This window comes from Lynx rufus, unplaced genomic scaffold (assembly GCF_022079265.1).
Source record: "Lynx rufus isolate CCGP_SWC_20201006 ecotype Redwood Valley unplaced genomic scaffold, mLynRuf1.p SCAF_9, whole genome shotgun sequence".
NCBI lineage: Eukaryota > Metazoa > Chordata > Mammalia > Carnivora > Felidae > Lynx > Lynx rufus.
The window spans coordinates 21,408,144-21,421,574 of record NW_025814897.1 but is presented as its reverse complement, the minus strand read 5'-3'; the positions used below and the strand labels follow the sequence as shown (position 1 = coordinate 21,421,574).

At 35.1% G+C, this 13,431-nt stretch overlaps 1 protein-coding gene across 1 annotated transcript; it reads left to right on the top strand.

Annotated features, from left to right (window-relative positions):
- Positions 1–492: 492 nt before the first annotated feature.
- Positions 493–1,434, top strand: LOC124505300 (olfactory receptor 8B3-like). Its single transcript, XM_047071205.1, has one exon. The coding sequence runs from the start codon at positions 502–504 to the stop codon at positions 1,432–1,434; it is 933 nt and encodes a 310-aa protein (XP_046927161.1). The 5' UTR covers positions 493–501.
- The last annotated feature ends 11,997 nt before the right edge of the window (positions 1,435–13,431 follow it).

Below are 13,431 nucleotides of genomic sequence, written 5' to 3'. Positions count from 1 at the left end.
AACTCAACCTCACCTAGACTCTGGTCCCTTAGTGTTGGATTAGGAACAATATTCATGGTTCCCAATCCACTAAGTCTAATTTGGCCCGTTAGAGGCCAGCTTCAGCTTGTTAGGATCTCTGCCTCCAACTTTACTGGTGATGAGAAGGTTCAAGTGAATGAAGAAATAGTGAGATGGGACAAGGATGATTCTGTTGTGGGCCATGCTTCTTCTTACTCACCTTGGTTTTCCAGCAGTCACGTTGGCATGTGGCAGCACTGGCTTTCCCTCTTAAGGCAAAGTTTGTGATGCACTTTGCTACATTTAGCTTATTAAGACTCTAGTAAGGGAAAGTCCCTGTCACTTAGTCTCATGTTGATGGAAAAGACAGATTCAATGGGTCCGGGTTGGGCTAGTCTTAGACATTCCCAGTGTACACACTCTCTTGTGGGATGAGATATTGCAGGAAGAACTGAGTTTTTCTGAGTTTTCTTGTGTGTCCACAGATCCCCTTAGAAAAGAATGACTCCTGGAAATGCCTCTTCTGTGACTGAATTCATTCTGGTGGGATTAACAGACCTATCAGAACTCCAGCTTCCCCTGTTCTGCCTATTTCTAGTCATGTATGTGGTCACTGTGTTGGGAAATATGGGCTTGATCATTTTAATTGGGCTGAATTCATACCTACACGCCCCCATGTACTTTTTTCTCTTCAATTTGTCCTTCATAGACCTCTTCTATTCTTCAGTATTTACACCAAAAATGCTGATGAATTTCCTATCAAAGAAAAACATTATCTCTTATATGGGATGCATGACCCAGCTTTACTTTTTCTGTTTTTTTGTAATTTCTGAATGCTATGTGCTGACATCAATGGCCTATGATCGCTATGTGGCCATCTGTAACCCACTTTTGTATAATGCTGTCATGTCCCCTAAAGCGTGTTCCAGCCTTATGCTTGGTTCATATTTGATGGCATTTTCGGGTGCTATGGCCCACACAGGATGCATGCTGAGACTGACCTTCTGTGATGCAAACACCATCAACCATTATTTGTGTGACATCCTCCCCGTGCTCCAGCTTTCCTGCACAAGCACCTACGTGAATGAGCTGGTGGTTTTCATCGTGGTGGGCATCAACATCATTGTGCCCAGTGTCACCATCTTTGTGTCTTATGGTTGCATCCTCTCCAGCATCCTCCGCATCAGTTCCACTGAGGGCAGGTCCAAAGCGTTCAGCACCTGCAGTTCCCACATAATTGCTGTTTCCTTGTTCTTTGGGTCAGGTGCAATTATGTATCTTAAACCATCTTCTGTTGGGTCTATGGATGAGGGTAAAGTCTCTTCTGTCTTTTATACCAATGTGGTTCCCATGATGAACCCCTTAATCTATAGTTTGAGGAACAAAGATGTTAAAATTGCTCTAAGAAGAACCCTCGGTAGGAGAGTGTTTTGATCAGAAACAGTGTCTGTGCAAGTGGTCATAGGGTAGGGATATTTCGTGTGTTTATTTATAGTATTTTTAGTGGAAGTCTTCCTATCCTGTTTCTCACTGTGGTGAAGGAAATATGAGTCTTCTCTCAATCTGTTTCTGTGGTTTTTTTTTTAGGTTTGATCTGATTCCTTTGATTACCATTTTTACAACTTTTCCTCATTTTTCCTATTTAAGAATAACATTAAGAAACATATTCTAAGATTAGATTATTTAACCTCTAATAGCTTCTCTTGTTTATATATGGAAGGATATTTTAAGCCTAATTATACTTTAGAATCACTTGTTGAACTTAAAAAAAGATGGAGATACTGAGTCTCAAATCCAGAGCTTATGAAATGGAAAACAGGATATACATGCATGTTTTAAAACTTCATGGGTTAATATGCTGCTCACCAGAAGTGAAAGACTTGATGTAAAAAAGGAGAATAATAGTATCTTTTTCACAGGTCTATTGGAAGCAACAAATAAAATAATGTGGCAACTACCATCAGAGCATAAAAAAAAAGAAACATATTTATCTGTTTTTTAAAATGTCATTAATGGACTTTTTTCCTGGAAAAAGATGAATGATTTAACAAATGATCAATAAAATAACACAAGTGTTACCTTGTGCATTGGGGGGTTTCTTAACTGACACTTGTAATGTGCAGTTGGAACCATGAACTAGATAATCTGTCTCTATTCCTTTCTTTCCATTGTACTGTGGGCAGGATTATGACTCCTTCAAATGCCAATGTTTCACAATTATAAAAGATTCCATAACAACTATCAATTTTACTCCACTTTGCAGCTGCAAACCCTACACATTAAACTTCTTTTAGCAGAGATTTCATTTTTACCACTCAAAGTCACACATAATAGATTGTTAATATTTATTGGGGTTAATGATTAATTAAAGTCACACAGCTTCTTCATAGAGAAGTCTAGAATAGACTATTAGCTACTTGATTTCAAGTCAACTAATTTTTCTAGTATACTTTCTAATTCACTTTATTTTTATTTTAGTAAACATGAAATATGAGAAAACTTTTCTATTTTGAATGCTGACATTTTTGCAAGAAAAGAAAAATGTGAAATGTTTTCAGAGTCTTCTAATTCAAACAAGACACAGGAAGAAAGATTTTCCAGGAACATGCCATTATTCTATGGCCCAAAGAGATATATGGCCAATAAATCAGAGGTCCCTCAGTAGGGAATGGACAATAAAATTTTAGAAACCATATTTCATTCTGAATTTATAACCTGCTCCATAGAATACTGTAATTATCCCTCACTTTCCATGAAGTTTTCATTAAAACTTATAATATACCCATATTAATAGTGGTCTTGGGAATGAAGACCAATAGCTATGCTCACATTTGTAGGGAACCAGGTAGGGTAAGTAGAGATAAAATAATGAGTTGTAATCAAGTTAGGAAGAAGGAATAGAGTGTAAAATGATGAGAAAGGAAAGTTTTCTGTGACTCTATTCTTTTGGGAAGGCCCTAGAAATAGTATGTAGAGACAGGATTTCTCTTGATAGAATAAAATCTTAAGTTATTTGATATTTAAAAAGTTAAATTCACAGGCCTGGTAGACCTGGGAACAATAAAATCACCCCTGCTTTTTGGTGGCTTTCATATGTTACTCCCGTATGGATTTTGAAGTACGGTAATCTCAAACCGCAGCTAGAACAATGACAATTTGAAAGAACTATTTGGTCTATGGCCATAACACCCTGACTGCGCCCAATCTTGTCTGAATGCACTATTTGGTGAATAAATGAAATGGTGACAGTGTCTTTTCTGTAGTGGAATGTTGGGTTGTTTTTCTTTTGAGAAAACGGCAAATTGATGAACACTCAAAAATCCTTAATATGTTGCATGGAGTGACAACTTAAACATTTTCTAAGATAATTTAAAAAACATTCACTATTTTACTCTTTTTCCAATCTCTACTCACTATTTAGGTATTTTGAAAGTTAGCATAGCTAGATTGTTGGCTTGATTGTTTTTGAGGCATTTGGCATTGCTAAATCCATGACCTGTGGTTTTAAATGACCACTCATTTCCCATGTTCTGACCCCAATATTAATATGCTTGATTTTCACTATTTATATAAAAAAAGGGGTCGTGAGTGGAGTTTTCATTTTGCTTTTGTTTTACTGTGTTGATAAAATTGTTTTCCATACTGGAAGAAAAGTTTATGGCTGTGGTATTTGGGATCCTTTGAAGACATTGTAGACTGCATTCACTCTTCATGTATTTTACTGCTCTTTTGAGGTGGACCAAAGAGTGGATTTAAAAGTCATTGATCTTTCATATGATGAGATTCAAATACAAATGACTTCTGTTCCAATTTCAGGAAAAGAAAATTCTTTATTTAAAATTAGATCCCATTCTTTCAGATTATTTGGGAAATTATTAATAAAAAAGCAGATAAAAAGACATTGTAAAATTTAAGGTGCTAAAGTTTTAAGAGGCAAATTGGTTTTTTAGTTAATGCATTTATAAGTACTATGAAACTATTTGGACCTCTTTCAAAGAGAGGAATATGTCAGAGGAAACAAGTCAGGTGTTTTACATGCACAGCATAGGATTATCCTTTGTAGTTTTTTTATTCTGTGTGTTACATGAAATGTGATAAAAGAAGTTTTGAGAGACAGAATAATTCTATTGAAGTTGTCACAGCTGAGAGTCAAATAAGTAAGCCATAGGATTCACCTCTGCCTGTGTATTAGGAAGGAGATTTTTTTTTTTGTAATTTGTGTGCAAGTTAGGAGTTTCTGAGTTATAACATATAAAAATGGTCCTCTTAGTTAAATCATAAGGAAAATTTTCAGATTACATGCTAAATTTGTTTCATGTAAATTTTCTGTAAGTGACCTACTGTTGTTACTCAGGATTAGGTTTGGAATGAGCATGACTAGGGTGTGCTGTGGTTAAGAATTGATGAAAACCAGAAGTAAAAGGGGTTTTGAGTTCTATATCCCTTTAATTCCTGAACCCCAGCTTTGTTGAACCCACTCTTCTTTATAATGCCTCCCTACACATACACACACACACACACACACACACACACACGCACACTCACACATGCACTCAGTGTATTCAAACCTTATAGTTTATGAGATTTCTGCCTAACATCTATTGCATGGCATGTGACCCACTTTGAATCTTTGCAAGAACATTCAGGTACGTGGTTCCTGTTTCTGGCTCCAGTGAGGCAGGGCTGAGTAGGAAATACTACTGAATCCTGCAAAAGGAAATGATTATTGCTTCAATTATTCATTTAATTATGTAAAAGCAACAACAGCAAACACGTTTATACCTGCTAAGTGTCTGGCAATGTGTGCAATATGCAATATGTCACAACTGTAAATAAGGTAGAAAGATAGATAGATTTTTCATATAACAACACAGTAGGGTTACATGCTACACATGGATAGAATCTAAAATCAGTCTTATATGGTCAAAAATATTATTGAAAATTGATTGTGGTGAATCCGTGTCTGTGTTGGGGACAGCCATGGTATTTTTCTGGAAGTCTGATGCAGTTGGTTTTTCTCTCTAGCATTGGGATATTTCTGTGTATATTCAGCTGAGCACCAGATGAAGTAGTAAATGAAACACCAGGGCTCTGTGGTAAAAAAAAATGTATATTTGAACATTAAAATCACTTTCACTGTGGGGAAGTTTTACATTCTAAGACAGAGACTCCTATCTTCAGCGAGGGGGATGGCTGGTGGAATCCAGTGGGCTGCTTAAAGTCTGCCTATGACATAAAGTTGAATAGACACACTTTATTAATATAGAGAATGTGCAGGGTGTTATGATTGTTCTGGAAGTAGTGTTACTGTTTTCTCCATGCTGTTACATCTGTGTGTCCATATGCTCCTCAGGGAAGTGCTGGGAGGTCAGTAGGGAAGGGGATCCAGTTTCCATCTCATTGATGATGGAACTGATTCTCAGAGATTTCATGGCTTGTTCTGAATCACAATTTATAAATGGTAGAAGCTGAGTCAAGGACCTAGATGTTTTGATTCTAAATCTATCAGCTTTTTTAAAATCATGTAAAATTTACCATTCTTTTAAAGCCATGAAAACACGAACAGTGGTTTTAGTTAACTAAAATGTTTCAGAACACAAATAACAACCAAGTACTCAAAGGAGAAAATATCCAGAAAGTGTCTTTCACATTTCATTGACAATACAGATTGGTTCACACAGAAGAAACCAACAGAGGCCAAATAACACTTACAAAGTAATCCAGACCAGTCCAGGGCAGAGACAATCTCTTTACCACACTTGAAGAATTTTCACTAGTGTCTGAGGGAAGAGGAAGATCAATGTACAAACCCATTGTATAGATTTGTAGAAAGTTATTTGTCATTATATTTAGGGTAATGGTAATGAGGGTATAGTTCTCATTCCATATTATATGATTTCATTTTCTTAACCTTTTCTAGTTTCTTCATATAGTCTTTTTATTTTTAAAGAACTTCTTCAGGCATTGTTTTTAATAGCTCCGTGATGAAAAGAATTTGGGAATACAGATATGGAAATATTTAGGCATAGAGAAAATGAAGAAAAGACATAAGTAGGCAAATCACAGGAAAGCAAATTGGAAAGGTTTACAAATTTATGAATGAATGTTCAACCCCATTAATATTTAGTGGAATACAATTTAAAAGTGCTAGGAGAATAAATATAGTTTCATAAATTACCCGTGGGAATATGAATTGCAATAGTCTTTGAGAAATCCAATATATAAACATACATATTAAAATGAAAGACAATATTCTGGGAACTTATCTCATTGAAATACAGTTACTGTCATATAAAGATTTTTGCATAATAGTGATAACATTGATTTTATTGTAAAAAACTGGAAGATAGTGAATTTCCATCAGTATGGAGTGGGTGGATGAGTTTTGATATATCTACAGCATACAACATTAAAGTGATTCCAATGAAATATTTTTTAATGTTTATTTTTGAGACAGAGAAAGACAGAGCATGAATGGGGGAGGGTCAAAGAGAGGGAGACACAGAATCTGAAGCAGGCTCCAGGCTCTGAGCTGTCAGCACAGAGCCCAATGCGTGGCTTGAACTCAGACTGTGATATCATGACCTGAGCCGAAGTCGGATGCCACCCAGGCACCCCTCAATGAAATATTTTCAAATGGCAAAAGCAATAGGTCAACAAAATGTTTCTTTGTAAATACAGGACATAGCTCTTATGAATGCATTTGAATGTATGAGTAGATAGAGAACGGTGGGAGGGGATGTGCTGAACAAATGTCAGTGATGAGTTCAGGAGAGCTGTACATGGAAGGGAGGGCTGAGAAAAAGAAAAGAGGAATCTGGGGAAATGGCACATTACAGTAGTATGTCAGGAATCTGTCTCCTCACCTGCACAAAAGTTGCACTTACAGAATTTGTCTGATTTGTCTTGGAACTCTGGAGTCTATAGAAGGCTTACAATTGCCAGGAAAGGCTTGGATGGTAAATTCCAGTTAAATTTGATCAATTTCAGCACTTAGTACAGTAGAAGCTGACATCCTTTACTTTTCAGCCTTGTGGCAGGCAGCCATTCATGTCTCCAGAATCAGCTTGCTTATAACTTAGGTGAGCCAGAGTAGGTAAATAAGACAGTGTGCTCCAAATAATGGGGAATCATGCTCTGATTGATGATTGCTGCTTCAGATTTCTGAAGTGCAGATAAAAAAGTGAGCAGTATTTATTGTTGCACTGCCCCACTGTGACAAGCCCCTTCTCCTCTTGCTGAATTGACTTCCAGTACATTTAAAGGCCAGTGCTTTATTTTCCCTTTTTGTTTTTCTTTTTTCACCCTTTGGGAGCCAGGCATTAAAAACTAGGTCTTAAAAAAACCCTAGAACTTTCTTTCTTTTTTTTAAATATAATTTATTGTCAAATTGGCTAACATACAGTGTGTAAAGTGTGCTCTTGGTTTTTGGGGTAGATTCCCGTAAAACCTAGGACTTTCAAAAGCAATTGTATATGCAAGAGAAATTAGAAAGTCATTGCACATGTACAGGGAGAAGTGCAAGGTCTGAAAATCCTGAAAAGCCCTTAACACCTCAGGCTGATCCTTGGGACAGATATACTCTGCAGCAATTAAAACAAGCAAACAAACAAACAAATAAACAAACAAACAAACAAGTAAACCCTGGTGAAGGGAGAAGATTTGATTTCTAGAGTTACCATATTATTAGATTCATATGTTCAGTTTTCAACAAGAAATCACAAGATATACAATGAAACAGAAAGTATGGACCCTTCAAAGGAAAAAATAAAGCAGTAGAAACTGTCTCTGAACAAGATTTCATGGCAGATCTACTAGACAAAGACTTTAAAATAACTGTTTAAAGAGGCTGAAATATCTATAGGAAGATGTGTAGAGAGTCAATTAAACAATTTATAAACATAATGGAAATATCAGTAAAGAAATAGAAAATCAAAAAATAAGTCAAAAAAGAAATTCTGAAGCTGAAAATTGCAATAACTGCAATGAAAAGTTAGGTAGAGACGTGTCTGACTCTTGATTTTGGCTTAGGTCATGATCTCATGGTTCATGGGATCAAGCCCTGCATTGGGCTCACACCTAGACACAACACAGCTAAAATCATACTCAATGGTGAAAAACTTAAGAGCTTTCACCCTAAGATGAAGAACAAGATAAGATTGGGAACAAGATAAAGATGCCCATTCATACCACTTTTATTCAACATAGTACTGGAAGTCCTAGCAATGGCAATCAGACAAGAAAAAGGAATATAAAGGCATCCAAATTGGTAAGGATGAAGCAAAACTTTCACTATTTGCAGATGACATGATACTCTATGTAGAAAACCCAAAAGACTCCACTGAAAAACTACTAGAACTGATAAATGAATTCAGTAAGGTTGCAGGATACAGAATCAATGTACAGAAATCTGTTGCATTTCTATACACTACTAGTGAAGCAACAGAAAGGGAAATTAAGAAAGCAATACCATTTACAATTATCAAAAATAATAAAGTATCGAGGAATCAACTTAACAAAGGAGGTGAAAGGCCTATACTCTGAGAACTATAAAACACCAATGAAAGAAATTGAAGATAACACAAGTAAATAGAAAGATATTCCATACTCATGGATTAGAAGAAAAATATTCTTAAAATGTCCATTCTACCAAAAAAAAATCTACACATTTAATGCAATCATATCAAAATACCAACAGCATTTTTCACAGGACTAGGGCAAATAATCTTAAAATTTGCATGGAACCTCAAAAGAAAGACCCCAAACAGCTAAGACAATCTTGAAAAAGAAAAACAAATCTGGAGGGGTCACAATTCCAGGTTTCAAATTATACTACAAAGTTATAGTAATCAAAACAGGATGGTACTGGTACAAAAATAGACATGTAGATCAATTGAAGAGGATCTAAAACTCAGAAACAAACCAATGATGGTATGGTCAATTAATCTTTGACAAAAAAAGGCAAGAATATGCAATGAGAAAAAGATAGTCTTCAACAAATGGTGTTGGGAAAACACTCAAAAACCAAATAACCCAGTTAAAAAATGGTCAGAAGACATGAACAGACATTTCTCCAAAGAAGAAATACAGATGGCCAACAGACAGATGAAAAGATGCTCACCGTCACTCATCATCAGGGAAATGCAAATCAAAATCACAATGAGATATCACCTCACACCTGTCAGAATAGCTAAAACTAAAAAATAATAATAATAGGGGCGCCTGGGTGGCTCAGTCGGTTAAGTGTCCGACTTCGGCTCAGGTCATGATCTCACAGTCTGTGAGTTCGAGCCCCGCGTCGGGCTCTGTGCTGACAGCTCAGAGCCTGGAGCCTGCTTCAAGTTCTGTGTCTCCCTCTCTCTCTGCCCCTTCCCTGCTCATGCTCTGTCTCTCTCTGTCTCAAAAATAAATAAACATTAAAAAAAAATTTAAAAAAAAAATAAATAAAAAATAATAATAATAAAGAGCAAGTGTTGGCAAGGATATAGAGCAAAAGGAACCCTCTTGCACTGTTGGTGGGAATGCAAACTAGTGCGGCCACTGTGAAAAACAACACAGAGGTTCCTCAAAAAGTTAAAAATAGAGCTATCATATGATCCAGCAATTCCACTACTGGGTATTTACTCAAAAAATACAAAAACACTAATTTGAAAGATATATACATCCCTATGCTTATTGCAGCATCATTTAAAATAGCCAAATTACGGAAGCAGCCCAGTGTCTATCAGCAGATGAATGGTTAAAGAAGATGTGGTGTATATATATAATAGAATGTTACTCAGCCCTAAAAAAATGAAATCCTGCCATTTGTAGCAACATGGATGGAGAGAGTGATTATGATATTAAGCAAAATAAGTCAGTCAGAGAAAGACAAATGCCATATGGTTTCATTCAAATGTGGAATTTAAGAAACAAACAAAGAAAGAGAGAGACAAATCAAGAAACAGACTCTTAACTATAGAGAACAAATTGATGGTTGCCAGAAGGGAGATGGGGTGGAGGATGGGTGAAATAGGTGAAGGAGATTAAAGAGTACATTTATCATGATGAGCACTGAGTAATGTACAGACGTGTTGAATCGCTGTATTGTACACCTGAAACTAGTGTACCATTGTATGTTAACTATACTGGAATTAAAATTTTAAACTTAATAAAAAAGATTTACAGAGACAAAGAAACCATACTTAATGGAAGATTCAATAGAGCAAGAAGATATAATGGTTATAAACATTTACAAACGTAGTAATGGACCATGAAAACATATGCAATCCAAACTGGCAGAACTGGCCTCTAAAATAGACAGTTTTAGTAATAGTTGAAGAGTTCATTGTCTCATCCTCAATAATAGATAGCACAACCAGACATAAGGTAAGGAAGGAAATGGAGGCCTTAAATAACATAATAAACCAAGTAAACTTATCAGACATATATAAAACATAGACCCAACAACAGCAGAATACACATTCCTCAAATGCACACGGGATATTTTCCAGAATAGCCGTAAGTTAAGCTACGAATTGAATCTCAGTATAAAAGAGAAATGTCATAGAAGGTGTCTCCTCTGACTACATGGAATAAAGTTAGAAATCAATAACATAAGGAAAACAGGAAAATGCACAAACTTGTGGAAATTAAACAACACTCCCTTAAAGAAACCAATGGATTAGAGAAGAAATCACATGGAATTTGAAATGTTTGTTTATTTAATTTAAATTTCAGTTAACATACTGTACAATATTGGTTTGAAGAGTAGAATTCAGTGATTCATCACTTACATACAACACCTAGTGCTCATCACAAGTGCCTTCCTTAATACTCATCACCCATCTAGCACATCCCCCTACCCACCTCCCTCCATCAACCTTCAGTTTGTTTTCTATCATTAAGAGTCTCTTGTGGTTTCTTTCCTTCTCTTCTCTTTAAATATGAGTGAAAACAAAGCCACAACATACCAAACTTATGGGATGCAACAAAAGCAGTGGTTAGGGGGACATTTGTAGCTATGCAAGCTTACTTTAAAAATCAAGAAAGATCTCAAATCAATGACCTAACTTTACAACTTAAGGAAGTAGGAAAACAAGAGAAAACTAAACACAAATCTAGCAGGAGAAAGGAAATAAAGATTAGAGCAGATATAAATAAAACAGAATAGAAAAGCAAAGGAGGTGAAAGGCCTATATTCTGAGAACTATAAAACATCAATGAAACATCAATGAAAGAAATTGAAGATGACACAAATAAATAGAAAGATACTCCATACTCATGGATTAGAAGAAAAATATTCTTAAAATGTCTATTCTACCAAAAAAAAAAAATCTACACATTTAATGCAATCCTATCAAAATACCAACAGCATTTATCACAGAACTGGGGCAAATATCTTAAAATTTGCATGGAACCTCAAAAGACCCCAAAAAGCCAAGACAATCTTGAAAAAGAAAAACAAATCTGGAGGTATCACAAACAGAATAGAAAACTGACAAAACTGTAGCTAGTTAGACTAAGCAAAAAGATAGTAGAGTCAAATAAATCATATCAGAACAATATATTGTTGACAAGAACAAAATGATCATGAACAATATTTCCTGGCTCAATAAATAAAATGAATAAAATTAAATAAAAATAATAAAATGTCTACCTTATTTCTGCTGAGAAAAGATTTTCCACTCCTTCTCAGCTTTCTTCTCTCTATCACTTTCCCCTTGTACCATAATAGATACCTATAATTTGTTGTAGGGACTGAAATAAGGAGTTGCACTATACTTTTTCCACATTTCCTTTACATTTTATATCTATAAAGCATGTTAAATGCAGAATGGAACTACCACAGTTGCTTGCTTATAGAATATCCAATGGAACTATGTAAATAATTTATGATGAAAGGATGTTACAGGGCAAGTTTTTCAGAATGGACCAACTATATCCACTAACTTTATCACCCAGTTACACCTTACACTTTTAGTGTGGATCTGTGTTAAAATCCTCACCCACAATCAGGGAAATTCAGATACTGATTGGACATTTGATAGTATAAGGCATCTTTATTTTAATTTAAGTGTAAAATAGTGTTATTATACTTTTAATAAATATTTATCTTTTGGAAAGGCATACTAAAATATGATACCTGGGATTTTCTCCAAAATAGCTCAGTTGAGGCGGGGGTTCAATAATCATGGTAGAGATAAATAGGATTGACTATGAGTTGATGTTTTTTTCATTTATTAATGGGTTCAGGATAGTAAACTGTAATTTGCTCTCAACTCTTGTATATGTATGACATTTTTCATAGAATTTAAAATTTTTAAAAATGTCAAAGAAAAGATCAGAAATGATGATCTAGATATTCTACCACTTCTATTGAAATAAAAAGCATTATAAGCGAGAACTATGAGCCATTATATGCCAACAAATTGAATAACATAGATGAAATGGAAAAATTCCTGAAAATTCAAAGCCTACCATGATGTAATCATGAAGAAACAGAAAATCTTAATAAACCTATAACTAGTAAGAATATTGAATCAGTAGATAAAAATCTCCCACTAAAGAAAAGTCCTGGACTTCATAGCTTTCCTGGTCAATTCTACCAAACATTTATGGAAGAACTACCACCAGTCCTTTTGAAGCTTTTTCAAAAATTGAAGAGAATGGCACATTTTCCAGCTCAGTCTTTGAGGCCACCATTACCCCAATGCCAAAGGCAGATATACACACTACAGGAAAAGAAATCTATGGACCAATAACCTTAATAAACATTAATGCAAATATCCTCAACAAAATACTAGCAAATCAAATTCAGCAGCATGTTTAAAGGATTACATACCATGACAAAGTAGGATTATTCCTGGAATGCGAAGGTGGTTCATCATATGAAAACTAATCAAAGTAATATACCACATTAATAAAATGAAAGAAATACACACACACACACACACACACACACACACACACACACAATCATGCCAATTGATTCAGAAAAAGCATTGAACCAAATTCAGCATTCTTTCATGACAAAAATTTTCAAACAAATTAAGACTAGAAGGAAACTATCTCAACAGAACAAAAGCTGTATTTAAAAAACCCAGGGTACATTATACTCAATGGTGAAATCTGGGAGCTTTTCCTTGAAGTTCAGGGTCAAGAGAAGGGCACTTAACTCTCACAGTTTCTATCCAACACAGCACTGGAATTTCTAGGCAGGATATTAGGCAAGAAATAGAAATGAAAAGTATCCAAATTGAAAAGAAGTAAAATTATCTCTCTTCATGAATGTTAGGAAACATTCTAAAGAGTCCATAAAAATAAATAAATGAATAAATAAATAAATAAATAAATAAATAAATAAAACCACAAGTGAACTTAGGAAAGTAGCAGGATGCAAAGTTAGCATACAAAAATCAGTTGCCTTTATATATAATAGCAATGAATAAT